The 14,299-nt window shown below is 50.8% G+C and overlaps 1 protein-coding gene across 1 annotated transcript in view; it reads right to left on the bottom strand.

Moving 5' to 3' along the window:
* Nucleotides 1–807: 807 nt before the first annotated feature.
* SIM2 (SIM bHLH transcription factor 2) overlaps nt 808–14,299 on the bottom strand; it is a 54,728-nt gene continuing 41,236 nt past the window's right edge. The window contains exons 8-11 of the mRNA XM_077879172.1: nt 8,775–8,922; nt 7,189–7,357; nt 6,147–6,555; nt 808–2,858 (exon numbers count right to left, since the gene is read on the bottom strand). Coding sequence (XP_077735298.1) covers nt 2,422–2,858; nt 6,147–6,555; nt 7,189–7,357; nt 8,775–8,922 — 1,163 coding nt within the window. The 3' untranslated portion in view covers nt 808–2,421. The remainder of the gene's footprint in view (nt 2,859–6,146; nt 6,556–7,188; nt 7,358–8,774; nt 8,923–14,299) is intronic.

Raw genomic sequence — 14,299 nt, 5'->3', positions numbered from 1 at the left:
GACTTTGTACAGGATTCATTGACCGTATAAACCTCTCCTGCCCTTAGGGCCCAAGGGGGAAGGCATGGCCATAGGACTTTAAAAGGGACAAAGGGGTGGGGGGCAAGGGGGTGCAAAATACTCTGCTCTTGCAGATTTCCTCAGCCTTCACACCCTGTTCCCTTCTCTACAAAGGTATGAATGGAATGGCTTTTCTAGAAAGGGCTTCCATGAACATAAAGGAATTCCTTTCCCTGGGAGGCCCCTTGGAGGGCCGAGCAAGTCTTGAACTGGGTTTATTTCTCAAATCCGTTTGATCTGGCATTTTTGTCAACGTGTTAGGACCCACTACAATTTTTTTCTTTTTTCTTTTTTTTTTTTTTTTTGTGAAAGAGAGTCATATTTATTAAAATGCTTCCTCTTGCCCTGCTGGAGCCTCACTGAAGTTGTCAAGAAATGATATCCCCAGCTTCAATGTGCAGACTCTTAAAGATGGAGGTAACAATATTAGGTTTCCATGGTAACTCCTGTTAACTCTGCACCGGGCTGCCCGCCGCCTGGAAGCTGGCTTTCGTAGGAATCTTCCTTCATGTTCTAGGCTCTGAAAACCCCGGTGTTTGTTTAGACAAAGTTTTCCCTCGCACACGTTTCATTTTTCAAGCACATGCACACTCCTTGTTAAGACTGTTTACCTAATCATTTGTAAATCTATTAATGGCCTTATTTTTTCACAGTAACCCTCAGATCTTAAACTGCTCGAAAGCCTTCATGGTTTGTATTTACTCATGACCGCAGCCCCCCAGCGATTAATAACAAGGTAGACACAGCGCATTTTGTGGTAGTTTATTGAAAAATGTCAGGTGAGATCTGCTCATCAAACCTGCACCTACCAGGAATCGTGGTTTAATGACGAGACTTGTGAGCATAAAAAAATAATACCCCGGGCTTATTTTCTGTGTGCACAAAGTGCTGCTAATGAGGTATAGGTAAGTGCGGGATAGAGGTGTTGGCCTTGGATTCTTTTGAATCAGCCCTTTGCTGCCCCACAGATGTTCCTAAATTTGCAAATTTCACCCCCTACCATAAGGCTGCCGAGGCCCTGCTAAGAATGACGCAGACCCTCAGTGTGACACTAGGCTGGCAAGCCATCATTTCACATGTTGTGAACAATTATAGATTGCACTTTGATTCTAGAACGCCGAATTAAAGACATTTGCAGAAACCCTTTCCACTGAGAAGGGCGCAGAGTTTCCTAAAAGAAAACCATTTCTGAAGCAGTGAAATGATGGAGGGTTTGTAGCGCGGAGCCCATTGAAAGAACGGCGGCTCACTGCACCGATCCCCGTCAGAGCCACGGTCGGATTTTTAGATGGTGAAATCTTGAAGCAAAAATAGAAGAGTAAGACAAAAATGCATGGAAGTTTATTTTTTAAAACACTGCTGGTGCTTTATAAAAGGACTTCTGTTCACCTGTTACATACAGGGCATGTTCTTGCTATGCAGGAAATGCAGGAAATGCTGAAGAAAATGTATACACCATTGCTCTACCAACCCTCTAGCGAGTTCTCTTCCACGAGGGCACAGTCCATTGACAATTCTCCATATTGCACATGCAATTTAACTAACTTTTATTAGCATTTCTAGTAGCAAACACGAGCCTAGGGAATTACAAGGTCTGTGTGGGCCAGAGGGATGTTGCCTCGTAATCAAACCTGACAGGGGGAGCCAGTCGCCTTGGGCACCTAATCATCCACATGTCATTCTCAGAAAAATATCTGGCTCTCTCTATTTCTGCATTTAATGCCTATTCGATACATCCTGAAGGTGCTATTCTTGGTGGTACCAGGAGTTCACGGGGAGGGGGGGGGGAGGAAGTCAAAGCTCGTGAATGAACTTGCGAAGCACACCCGGTGCATTCCCTCCCTTGGTCTCGGCTCGCTGATGGTGGAACTGAAAACAGGCTTAACGGTAAAAAAAAAAAAAAAAAAAAAAGACACCGGCTTTTCAGGAGACGCGTGCATGGCTTTTGCAGACGTCCGCCGTGTGCTGTCGGCTCCCGGGACTTCGATCGTCACACCCGGCCTTGGGACTCGGAGCGCCCTGAATCCAGGCCCCCCCCCCCCGCCCCGTCTGGCTCTTAGCAGGGTGGGCTCTGCTCGCTGCAGCCGAGGCGCTCCGGGGAGGGGGGGCATTGCAGCTTGAGGTCCCGCGGGGGCCGCGGGGGGAGGGGCCGAGCTGAGCGCCCCTCCCCCCCGCTGGACCCGGGCCCTCCCACCCCAGCCCCGGCGTTTGCGGGGCTCTACGTAAAAATCTAGAAGTCGGCCGCCGAGTCCTATTAAAATAGTCGTCTCTGCATAAATTAATTTAAACCGTGCATCTCCAGCTCGGCTGCACGCGGCGGCCCGGCCTCTGGCTTCTCCCTGCGGGCAGCCCGGCGCGAGGTCACCTGCCGTTGGTGATGATGACCGAGGCGCCCAGGTAGTGCGGCAGCGGCGCCCCGGGCGGGGAGGCGGCGGCGGGGCCGGGGGGCCGGGGCCGCAGCGCGCCGGCCGCCGCCTCGGGGGCGCCGGGGCCGCAGGCGAGGGCGGGCGCGCCGGGCGCAGCGCCCCCCAGCGGCCCGCGCCGGGCCAGCACGCGGTGGTAGTTGAGCAGCACGAAGGGCAGCTGCGCAGGCGCGCCCGGGGGCTCGGGGGCCGGCGGCGCGCAGCAGTCGGGAGCCGCGCGGGCCAGCGCCAGCCGCGCCCCATCGCGGGCGGCCGGGCGGGCGGCCTTGGCGGGGCCCAGCGCGGGCTCCTCGCGGTAGTGGCCGCAGCTCGGGAAGCTCGGCGGCGGCGGCGGCGCGGTGTCCTCGCCGAACCTGCGCGCGGCGGCGGCGGGCGCTGCGGGGACAGCGACACGTTAGGCGCCCGCGCGGGGAGGCAGGGGCCCGGCCCCCGGCAGCGCCCCCCCGGCCCCCCGGCCGCACCCCCCGGCCCCCGGCAGCGCCCACCCGGCCCCAAGCAGCGCCCCCCTCCGGCAGCGCCCCCCCCGGCCCCCCCGACCCCCCAGAGCGCCCACCTGGCCCCAAGCAGCGCCCACCCGGCCCCCCGGCAGCGCCCACCCGGCCCCCGGCAGCGCCCACCCGGCCCCAAGCAGCGCCCACCCGGCCCCAAGCAGCGCCCACCCAGCCCCCCGGCAGCGCCCACCCGGCCCCCGGCAGCACCCACCCGGCCCCAAGCAGCGCCCACCTGGCCCCCCGGCAGCGCCCACCCGGCCCCCGGCAGCACCCACCCGGCCCCAAGCAGCGCCCACCCGGCCCCAAGCAGCGCCCACCTGGCCCCCCGGCAGCGCCCACCCGGCCCCCGGCAGCACCCACCCGGCCCCAAGCAGCGCCCACCCGGCCCCAAGCAGCGCCCACCCAGCCCCCCGGCAGCGCCCACCCGGCCCCCGGCAGCACCCACCCGGCCCCAAGCAGCGCCCACCTGGCCCCCCGGCAGCGCCCACCCGGCCCCCGGCAGCGCCCACCCGGCCCCAAGCAGCGCCCACCTGGCCCCCCGGCAGCGCCCACCCGGCCCCCGGCAGCGCCCACCCGGCCCCAAGCAGCGCCCACCCAGCCCCAAGCAGCGCCCACCTGGCCCCCCCCCCCAGCAGCGCCCACCGGGCACCCACCTGGCCCCCAGCAGCGCCCACCCGGCCCCGGCAGTGCCCACCCGGTCCCCCAGCAGCACCCCCCCGGCGCCCACCCGGCCCCAGAAGCGCCCACCCAGTGGCCGACCCCGCGGTGCCCCTGAGGTCGCGGCAGAGCGCGAGCAGCAGGTGGAACCAGGGCGGCAGCCGACTGCGGGGCGCATCGGGCTCCCCCCTCCACCTGTGTCCCTGTCTTTCCCTCTGGGTCTCACATGAACAAATAAAATCTTACCAAAAAAAAAAAAAAAAAAGCACCTGGCTGCTGGCCATCACATTGGACAGCGCTGCTCTAGAAGCTTCCACTGCCTGACGCATAGGTGGTCCTAGTCAACCAACCCTGGGTCTTTTGCATTTTTTTTCCCATGGGGTGGTAATCACCCCTGCTCCTTTTAATGCCATATTAACTAAAGTTAGAGCCACCCTAACCAATTAGATACCTGCAATCATTAGCTCCCTATCTTTTGTTTGTCTTTTGTTTGCCTTAAGACAACCTTTGTCTTCCTTTAACATCACAAAAGACCTGGAAGTAGATCACAAATTGCCCCAAATTAGCACCTTTGGTCCTTTTTTTTTTTACCCAAGTGTATGACAAATGAGGTGGTTATTAACCTCTTTCGCTTTCAACATGGTGGGTTTTTTTTAAAGGTTTTTTTTTTTTAAAGATTTTATTTATTCATGAGACATACGGGGCCAGGGGCAGAGACACAGGCAGAGGGAGAAGCAGGCTCCAGGCAGGGAGCTGGACATGGGACTCGATCCCTGAAGGCAGCGCTGAACCACTGAGCCACCGAGGCTGCCCAACGTGGTGGTTTAAAAAAAATAAAAATAAAAAAATATATATATATATACACACACACATATATATGATCCTGTGTGTTAGTTGTATCATTGACCAACTTCCACACACAAAGAAAGAGTTCTTTCAGGTCAATCTCAAGTGGGTAATAGGTTCAGCTGTTATCAGAATGCTGAGCTTTGTCTGTGTTGTGGTCCTGGGAAAATCCTTCCTTGGTTTTTTTGAGGGACCCACAACCGGATCCACTGATGGCGCTCTCTCCAAGTCCGAGAAACTGTTGGCTCTGAGGACTGGCCCAGGCCAAAAGGCAGGGAGGGCTGCACTGCCCTAGTACTGGTGTGTTCTTTCCTAAGCTGGTTACTTTTCAAAACCCATGTCCTAGTAATCTCCAGGACGGTGAGCTTTCTCCCAGTCTATGTGTCTCAGGCTTGTAAGGACAGAGTCCGAGCGAGAGATTCCCCAAGCAGCCCGAGGAGGAGCAGAACCCGACCTGCCTCCAAAGAGAGAAAGTTTGGGATCCCCGGGTGGCTCAGCGGTTTAGCGCCTGCCTTCGGCCCAGGGCCTGATCCTGGAGTCCTGGGATTGAGTCCCGCATAGGGCTCCCTGCATGGAGCTGCTTCTCCCTCTGTCTGTGTCCCTGCCTCTCTCTCTCTCTCGCTCTCTCTCTCTCTCGCTCTCTCTCTCTCTCTCATGAATAAATAAAATCTTTGGGAAAAAAAAAAAGAGGGAAAGTTAGAGTGGGCAAGGAGGGGAGCTCCAGAGAGCTCTCCTCTTTCAGCAGGTGGTTCTTTTCTGGGCATGTAACATTTCCCCCAAAATGCAGTGGCCACTGCAGGAAATTTGCAGCATCTCGATCTACACTCTGAGCAGTGGTTAGATCTGCATGAAAAAGCAGTACACGTCTCACGGCTAACCCTCAACCCCCACCTCCCCTCTGCCTGGGACTGGTCCAGCGAGCAGACAGGAGTCTGTCTGGGCCTGAGGGAGCTGGTGACACATCCACAGAGGACGTTTGCTTGTCTGCCATCAGCAAGAGCTGGTGGAGCGGCCATCCCTCCCTCTCTCCCTCCCTCTCTCTCTCTCTCTTGCTGAACCAACAGTGCTGGGCAGGCACCTACTCTGTGCCAAACGCTGGGGTAGGCATAGCACATGGCTTGGGAGCCCATTTTAGAGACGAAGAAACTGAGTCCTAGAGTGTTCATGTTCTTTGCCCTGGGTTGGCGAGTGGCATTTCTGTCTTTGAGTTCATGAATTTCCACCACTGTTTTCCACACTTTGAAAACTGGCATGGGAAGAAAACCAACGGCGTCCCATCGTCGTTTTTTGGGCGGAGTGGAAAGTAATCTTGTAAAGTAAATGCAGCTGGAGCATTCGCAGTGCATGGGAGCTGGTTTTGAAAATCACTTTGTCTCCCTCTCAGGGAGCAAAGGAGGCCAGGGTTTTTATGGAGTGGGGGGGGGCTGCACACCCGGTTTCCTCTGCCCTTTCCACTGTCACTAGTGCCACGAGAGGCACCCGGACGCGGTCACCCTGCTTTTCTCCCTCTCATGAAGCTACTCCCATTGAGAGCAGGAAAGCACAGCAAGTCCTACTTATGAGCAGAAAAAGGAAAAGTCTGCCCCAAGTGTGAGGATCTTTTTTCCATCCGCCACCCACCGCCACTGTTCACGGTCCCGCCCTCTCCCCTCGTGCAAACATGACCTACCTTCGTAGTTTGGCACCAGGCCGTGCCGAGCACTGTTCACTGGCGGCTCAGAAAGGTTTTTAGCTGGAGACGGGCTGCTAGGCACTAGGGGGTTGGCATAATGCCACTGGCATTCACCACCGGCTGGCAGCGTGCTCAGGAAAAAGCGTGCCACCTCACACGGGGATCCTTGGGGCTGCCCGAATTTGGCCGGCAACATTGGCTTTTTGCTGCTGAAGACGTGAGAGTCCAGAGGGAAGTGTCCGTAATGGTAGGAGAAGGGCAGGCTATAGGACGGGGCGTACAAAAGGTCGCTGCTTTCTGAATGGAGCTGCTGTTCTGGGGGTGCCGGGGCGGTCGCCGGGGGGCTGGCTCTCCAGTTTGCCAGCTGGCTGCATTCCAGTTTGTCCATTTGGAACGAGCTGTATTGCTGGATGGCAAAGAAGACGGATGAAGGGGCCAGTGAAGAACCGCCCTCGGGCCTCGCCAGACCCCACCCAACCTGTAGGACTCAACCGCATCCCTGGGCTGGACCTGCCCCGGCCCCCAGGGTGAGGTCCCGGCGGGGACAGGTGCAGAGCAAACGGTACCACGGCGCCCCACCCTCTGGGTAGAACGAGATCTCCCCAGCCCACGCCGACAACATACCAGATGCACACGGGCACTTTGTATTTCTGAGAGGTTACAAACTACTTTTTTTTTTTTAAAAAAAAAAAAAAGGGAGGTTTGCATTAAAAATATAAATGCTATGGAAGCACTGTGCTCTGGGCCACATTAATGTGGATTTAAGCAAGCCGATGGCCCTTCCCGATTTAGTCTTTTTAGTCTAGACCTGATGAGTCCTCCCAGATGTTAGCTTTATGGGCCTCCCGGCTGCGTCTCTGCTGCATGTGTGTGCGCGCGTGCGCGTGTGCACACGTGTGCAGGACATCCCCCAAGGGACTTTGCTGCACGCCACAGGGAAGCTTCCAGACTGGGAGACCTGCTGTGCAATCGTGTCCTGAGCCCCCCCTCCCAGGCCAGATGTCAGCTATGCCCTGCCCCAGCCCGTCGGGCGTGTTACCTGTGGGGGGTAAGGGTTTGTTCTCAGCTTTGTCTTCATCTTTGTATTTTTGGGCTTCGCTAATTTCCTAGTTTCTTGTGAGGTAGACAAGGCAGTCCTCCAGGAGTCCTGGGACTTGGACGTCGACGCCTGGTCCAGGGACAACTGCAACTCCTTGTATTCAATATCCCTGAGAAGCAAGAGCAGGACAGGTCACGTCCAGCGGGCTGCCAGGTGAGAGCAGTGTCCCTGGCACCACCCCCTGAGCGAGTTCATCCACGGAGCTCCAGCGCGTCGGTTCGCTGAGGTTGGATGGGACAGGACTTCAGGAAAGGGCAGCCCATCCTCATTATAACAGCCCCCTGTGGCCCCGGGCAATGCTGAGGGGGGTCTGTATTATCCGGCAGGAATAGGGGGAGGGCACTGTAGCCCCTCCAGTCCTGTAGGCCCCAAACAGGTCCCAGAGACATCATGGGCCACTAGGAAGTGTGTCCAGGCAAAAGGCAAGGGCAGAAGCACCACTTGTCAATTTGAGGGTTTGGAGCTCAGCTGCTTCTCTAGTTAGCACCCAGGGAGGCATGGGTGGGGAACCCTCAAGGGGTCAGGAGCCTGGCTCCCAGCCTCACCCATTTTCACAACAGGTGCCAGTTTCTGCCCTGAAGAGCCAACTTGGCAGGGTCGAGTTCATGATGGGGGGAGTGGCCCAAAGTACCAGCCCACACCTGTCTGAGGAAGCTGAGGAAGAATCATTCAGGGGCTAAAATGCTTCCTCTCTTACAGTTTTGCTAAGATCACACTCAACTTCTAAAAAACCAAAACCAAACCAAGAAACCAGGGACCTGGCAATCATTCTATGAAAGAACCGAGAGCCTCAATCCTTACTGCATTAGAGCACCTGCGAGGACCTTGTCCGGGGTGGGGCTGGGAGCTGCAAGGGTATCAGGTTCAGGGCCAGAGCTGGGTGCAGGAGATTTAACATACAGCAGCCGTGGTGAGCCCACAGTAATATAGGGTTCCAGGGAGACGCGTGTCCTCTTGTGCCTAATGGTCTTAAAAGTATTCGCAACTGAACTTGACCTTCTGGGACCCTAAAGGGGCCAGACATTGATACCACTTGCAACAGGCTGTATGGAAAGACGGAGGGGGGTGGTGGGGAATGTGAAGGATCTCCTGTTCCAGATGGCAGGAGCATGCAAGATGACCCTGATGTTTGGGGGCGCCAAGAGCGTAGATTCATATTCTCGGTCCGGGAGGGACATCGCCTGTGCATCCTACGCAAGATGTGGGGTGGGGGGGGCGAACATCTTCCCGCTGCCCCCTGCCCCCCCACACCCCTCCGCTGGTCTCTGTGATCTGATCTTCAGCTGTGCCCGGGGCAGGGCTCCCTTTCTGGTGTTGCCACCACTGTCTGGCGCCTGGCTCTCAGTGCTGAGAACAGGAATAGTTTGGACCTTCCCAAACGAATAGGTTGTTCGAATAAAAACAAAACAGGAGACAAATGAACAGTTTCAGAAAGAGAGAGAGAGAGGGAGATGGTGCTTGTGGGAATGGGCTGATGAGGGTCAGGGGAGGAGGGGAGAGCAAGGAAACAAATACGTCTGACTTACGTGAGGACATAATTGACACTCACGATGCAGTGCGGCCGGGACGAGCGGCTGTTGTGAACGATGGTGGCATAGCTCTGCACCCACACCCAGCCGCCCAGCTTGGACAGCAGCCGGTAGTACTTGGTGGTGACCTGGCCCTTCACCAGCACTGCAAACACAAGGCGACATGAATCCCGAGGGACAATTAGCAGGCCCTGCTTTGGGGACACTGCCCCCCACTGATAACCTACAGCCCCCAGTTGTGGACCGTTTTGGGGTCAAAGACCCTCTGAGAACATGACAAAGGGATGAGCTTTCTCCACTGGAAGGTGCATACTTGCACATGCACACACATGCGCGTGCAAGATTTTTGCCTACAATCTCGAGGGGTCCGGGGAGCAATCTGTCCCCTTCCCTGTCAAATTTAATAGTCACTGATTTCATTGGGAGAAACAATTAGTCCCCATACGACATTTTGCACCTGGCAGAGTGATAAAATTGGTTCTGCTTTTCAGTTTCCAAAAATGCCACGATTATGTTATAATCCCCCCACACCCTTAATCCCCAGAACCCTTAATAGGCAGCAGGGGCAGGGGGTGATGTAGTTCTTTAAACAAAATAATAAGTACATTCAACCAAGTGTCAAATTATTGTTGATATTTGCTACTCTCCAGAACATGTGTGTATTCACAGTGAGACTGCTGTTCTGTGGCCTTTTATATTTTCTTCCCATTAGCCCCACTTTTCCTCGGGCCTGTTAACTTCCTACGTTGCATTGTAGGAACCAACTCTGCTTGGCTAGTTTCTGAACACCGGGCCTATGGGCCCATCTTTCATGCATGGCTGCATGCTCCAGACTGCTGAGCCACACTCACTCCCAAAGCCTCTGTACTGATTTCCCTCGGGGCCTGGAGGGCACAGACTGGAGGGGAAGGCCAGGGAAGGGGGAGGCCAGCACAAATCTAAAAGGCATCCCTTGATACCCAGGTCATTCCTGCTTCTCAAAGCAGGGCTGGCCCCAGGGCCCTAACTAGCAGCCACTTGAACCGGGATTTGGGGAGGTGGCCAAATCTGTGCCTGAACTAGTTGGCGCTGAAGGAACTCCCTGGGGGTTGCTCACAGACAACCCCTTAGGGGGGCTCACCAAGAAATTTAGCCCTCATCTTGTGCCATTAGGCACAGCCCCCTCACCATCTGCCCAAACCCTCCTGCGGCTCTCCAATGTCTTTTGTGACTTCTTTTCATATTAAGGGTGCCTCTTTATCATCCACTTTAATACCTGCAGTAAAATATTTTGGTGCAGAAGAATATTATTGCAAATGTGATAGTCAAAGAGTTATTAGCCTTAATATATAAAGAGTTCAAACAGATCAATAAAAACATTAAGGTCCTAAAAGTAATACGGCAAAAGAACTTGAACAAACAATTCACCAAAGAATAAATATATAAATGATAAACAAATGCTCAATGTATTTGCTTACCACAAAGCTAGATACCATCCGTTAAATCGGCAGACATTTAAAAAGAAACAAATATAGTATGGTTCTATTTATGTGAAATGTCCAGAATAGGCACATCTATAGAGAGACCAAAAGCAGCTTAGTGGTTGACAGGAGCTGGAGTGGCAACTGATGGGTACTAGGTTCCTTCTTGCGATGAAGAAAATGTTCTGGAATTCAGTAAAGGTGATAGTTGCATGACATTGTAAATATACCAAAAACCTCTGAAAATGGTTAAAGTGTTGAGTTTTATACTATGTCAAATGCATCCCAAAGAAAATAATGAAATGTCAACAGGCGATGTCAACTAATCTATGGTGGGGGGCATTGTCACGTGCTGATAGAAGCATGAATTGGCATGGTCCTTCTGGGAAGCAGTGTGACAGCTCAAACCCACTGACACACTGACTTCACTTCCAACAACTGACCCTGTTATAAGCATTCTGCTTATAATTCGGGGGGGGGGAAGGTCGGAGAAACTTAGCTGTGCAAGAATTAGGGAAGACGGTACATAAATTTTGGTGTACTATGCAGCTATTGAAATAATGACTGAGAATTTGCAGTATTATGGGGAATGTGTATGATATAATGATAAGTGGAAAAAAGACACATTCAGGACCACAGAAATGCAGAGATCATATGAGATTACTATGAACAATTATATGCCAACAAATCGAACAACTTAGAGGAAACAGATAATTTGCTACAAACACACAACCTATGAAGACTGAATGATGAAGAAGCAGAAAATATGAACAGGACTGATTACTAGTAAGGAGATTGAATCCGTGATCCAAAACCTCCCAACAAACAAAAGTCCAGGACCAGATGGCTTCACTGGTGAGTTCCACCAAATGTTTAAAGAAGAATTAATACCAATCCCTTTCAAACTCTTCGGAAAAGTCAGAGGAGGAGGGAACACTTCCAAACATATTTCTGAGGCCAGTATGCCCCTGATATCAAAACCAGACAAAGATACCACAAGAAAAGGGAAATTACAGGCCAATATCTCCTATGAACACAGATGCAAAAACCCTCAACAGAATATTAACCGAATTCAGCAGTACATTAAAAGGATCACACACCAAGATCAAATGGGATTTTTCTCCAGGATGCAAGGATGGTTCAACATTTGCAAATCGATAGGATATGCCACACGAAGAGGGTGAAGGATAAAAATAGATGCAGAAAAAGCATTTGACAAAATTCAACACTCATTTATGATAAAAGAAAAAAAAAACCTCTCAACAAAGTGGGGATATACATGCCCACTGTACATAATAAAGGCCGTCTACGACAAGTTCACAGCTAAAGCCACACTCAACAGGGCAAAGTGGAAAGCTTTTCCTCTCGGATCAGAAACAAGTCAGGGACGCCCACTCTTGCCACTTTTATCCAATATGGAATCCTATATGCTCCCAGCCAGAGCACTTAGGCAAGAAAGAGAAATAAAAGGCAACCCACTTGTAACATAAGAAGTAAAATTGCTCCTATTTGCCAATGACCCATTATATAGAGAGAACTCTAAAGACTCCATCAAAAAACTCTTAGAACTAAATAAATGAATTGAGTAAAGTTGTAGGAGACAAAATCAATATACAAAAATCTGTTGAGTTTCTACACATTAATAATGAACTATGAGAAAGAGAAATTAAGAAAACAATCCCATTTATAAATCACATCAGAAAAGAATAAAGTACCTAGGAATAAATTTAACTGAGGAGGTAAAAGACCTTATACTCTAAAAACTACAAGACCTTCATGAAATAAACTGAAGGAGACACGAATTAATGCAAAGGTATCCCATGCTCACAGAGCGGAAGAATTAATATAAAATGTCCATACTACCCAAAGCAATCTACAGATGTAATGCAAGCCCTATCAAAATTCCAGTACCATCCTTCGAAAACAACAACAACAACAACAACAACAACAACAGAACAATCCTAAAATTTGTATGGAGCCCCCCAAAGTTGCCTATAAGATGAAAAGCAAAAATAACAAGTGATATTACATAACAATAAAAAGCTTCTGCACAGCAAAGGAAACCATCAACAACACGAAAAGACAACCTACTGCATAGAGGAAATATCTCCAAATCATTTATCAGCTCAGGGGGCAATATCCAAAACATACAAAGGACTCTTCCAACTCAGTAGCGAAAAATAGATAAATAAGTAAAAGAGCCCAACTAAAAAATGGGCAGAGGGTCTGAATTGACATTTTCCCAAAGAAGACACACACAGATGGCCAACAGGTATATGATCCAGTTCATAACATCACTAATCACCAGGGAAATGCAGATCAGAATCACATGAGGTATCACCTCACATCTGTTAGAATGACCGTTATAAGAAAAAAACAAAACAGGGACACCTGGGTGGCTCAGGGGTTGAGCCTCTGCCTTTGGCTCAGGGCGTGATCCTGGGATCCAGGATCAAGTCCCACATCAGGCTCCCTGCAGAGAGAGCCTGCTTCTGTCTCTGCCTATGTCTGTCTCTTTGTATCTCTCATGAATAAATAAATAAAATCTTTAAAAAAAGAAAAAAACAAAACAAAAAACAAGGAATAATAAGTGTTGGCAAGGATGTAGGGGAAAAGGAACCCCTGTGCCCTATCAGTAGAAATGTAAACTGGTGCAGCCTTTATGGAAAAACAAACAAACAATAAAACAAAAAAACAAAATAGTGAGGAGATTCCTTTTTTATTTTTTTTTTATTTTTATTTTTTAGAGATCCAGAAATATCACTTCTGGGTAATTTCTCTGAAGGAAACAAAAATGCTAACTCGAAAAGATATCTGTGCCCACATGTTTATTGCAGCATTATTTACAAAAGCCGAGGAATGAAAGCACCCTAAGTGTCTGTCCATGGATGAATTGATTTAAAAAATTGTGAGGAATATTGTTCAGCCATAAAACAGAAGGAAACCTTGCCATATGCTACAACATGGATGAACGCCGAGGGCATTATGCTAAGAGAAATAAGTCGAAGACAAATACCACGTCACCTCACACGTGCAATCTAGAAAAAAAGCTCACAGATACAGAGAACAGACTGGTGGTTGCCAAAGGTGAGGAGTGGCAGGCGGGTGAAATGGGTGAAAGGGGTCAAGAGGTACAAACTTCTAGTTATAAAATAAACAAGTCCTGGAGGGGCACTTGGGTGGTTCCGTCAGTTAAACATCTGACTTTGGCTCAGGTCATGATCTCAGGATCCTGGGATCGAGCCCCGCGTCGGGCTGCATGCTCAGCGGAGAGTCTGCTTCTCCCTCTCCCTCGGCCCCTCCTCCCACTTATGTACACACTCTCTCTCAAATGATTAAAATCTTAAAAATGAATAAATAAGTCCCGGGGATGTAATGTCCACCATGGGGACTTCAGTTAATGACACCGTATTGTATACTGAAAGTTGCTAAGGGAACAGACCTTAAAAACTCTTGAGACAATTTGAAAAGAAATTTATAAGTATTTTACTGTAAGGGATGTGAGCTAGACTTACTGTGGTGATCACGTAGCAATGCACACAAATGTCAGATCATTATGTTGTACACCCAAAACTAATATAATGTTGTATGTCGAGTATGTCTCGTTAAAAACAAAAAAAGATTCTGAAATTCGTAGAGTACAGGTAGGAAAAAGTGCACACACATGCACATAAATATTTATACACCTCCGCTGCGTGATCTTGAACAAGTTACTAAGCCCCGTGCCTCAGTTTCCCCATTTAAAACAAGGGACTAATTGTACTTTCTACCTTGCCCGGCTGCTGTGAGACTAGATAATCTGTGCAAAGTTTTAGAAGGGTGGTGCAGACACGCAGCAAGGACTCGATATATATTAACTCACATTATGAAACTGGTCAAATGACAAGTTTCATTTTCTTCTTCTCAGCTTTTCTTGGTTTTCTACATTTCCAAGGAAGGTATTCATTTCATAATAAAAGTGAGCAATTATTTTTCTCATGGTAAGTAGGTAGTTTGTATGAGGGTCAGGAAGTGGAAATGCAGCAAGGATCAGGCCCCAGGCCCCTTATGTGGCCACACAAC

This window comes from Canis aureus, chromosome 30 (assembly GCF_053574225.1).
Source record: "Canis aureus isolate CA01 chromosome 30, VMU_Caureus_v.1.0, whole genome shotgun sequence".
Lineage (NCBI taxonomy): Eukaryota > Metazoa > Chordata > Mammalia > Carnivora > Canidae > Canis > Canis aureus.
Note: the sequence above shows the minus strand (reverse complement) of the source record. Positions and strands in the feature narration are given on the sequence as shown.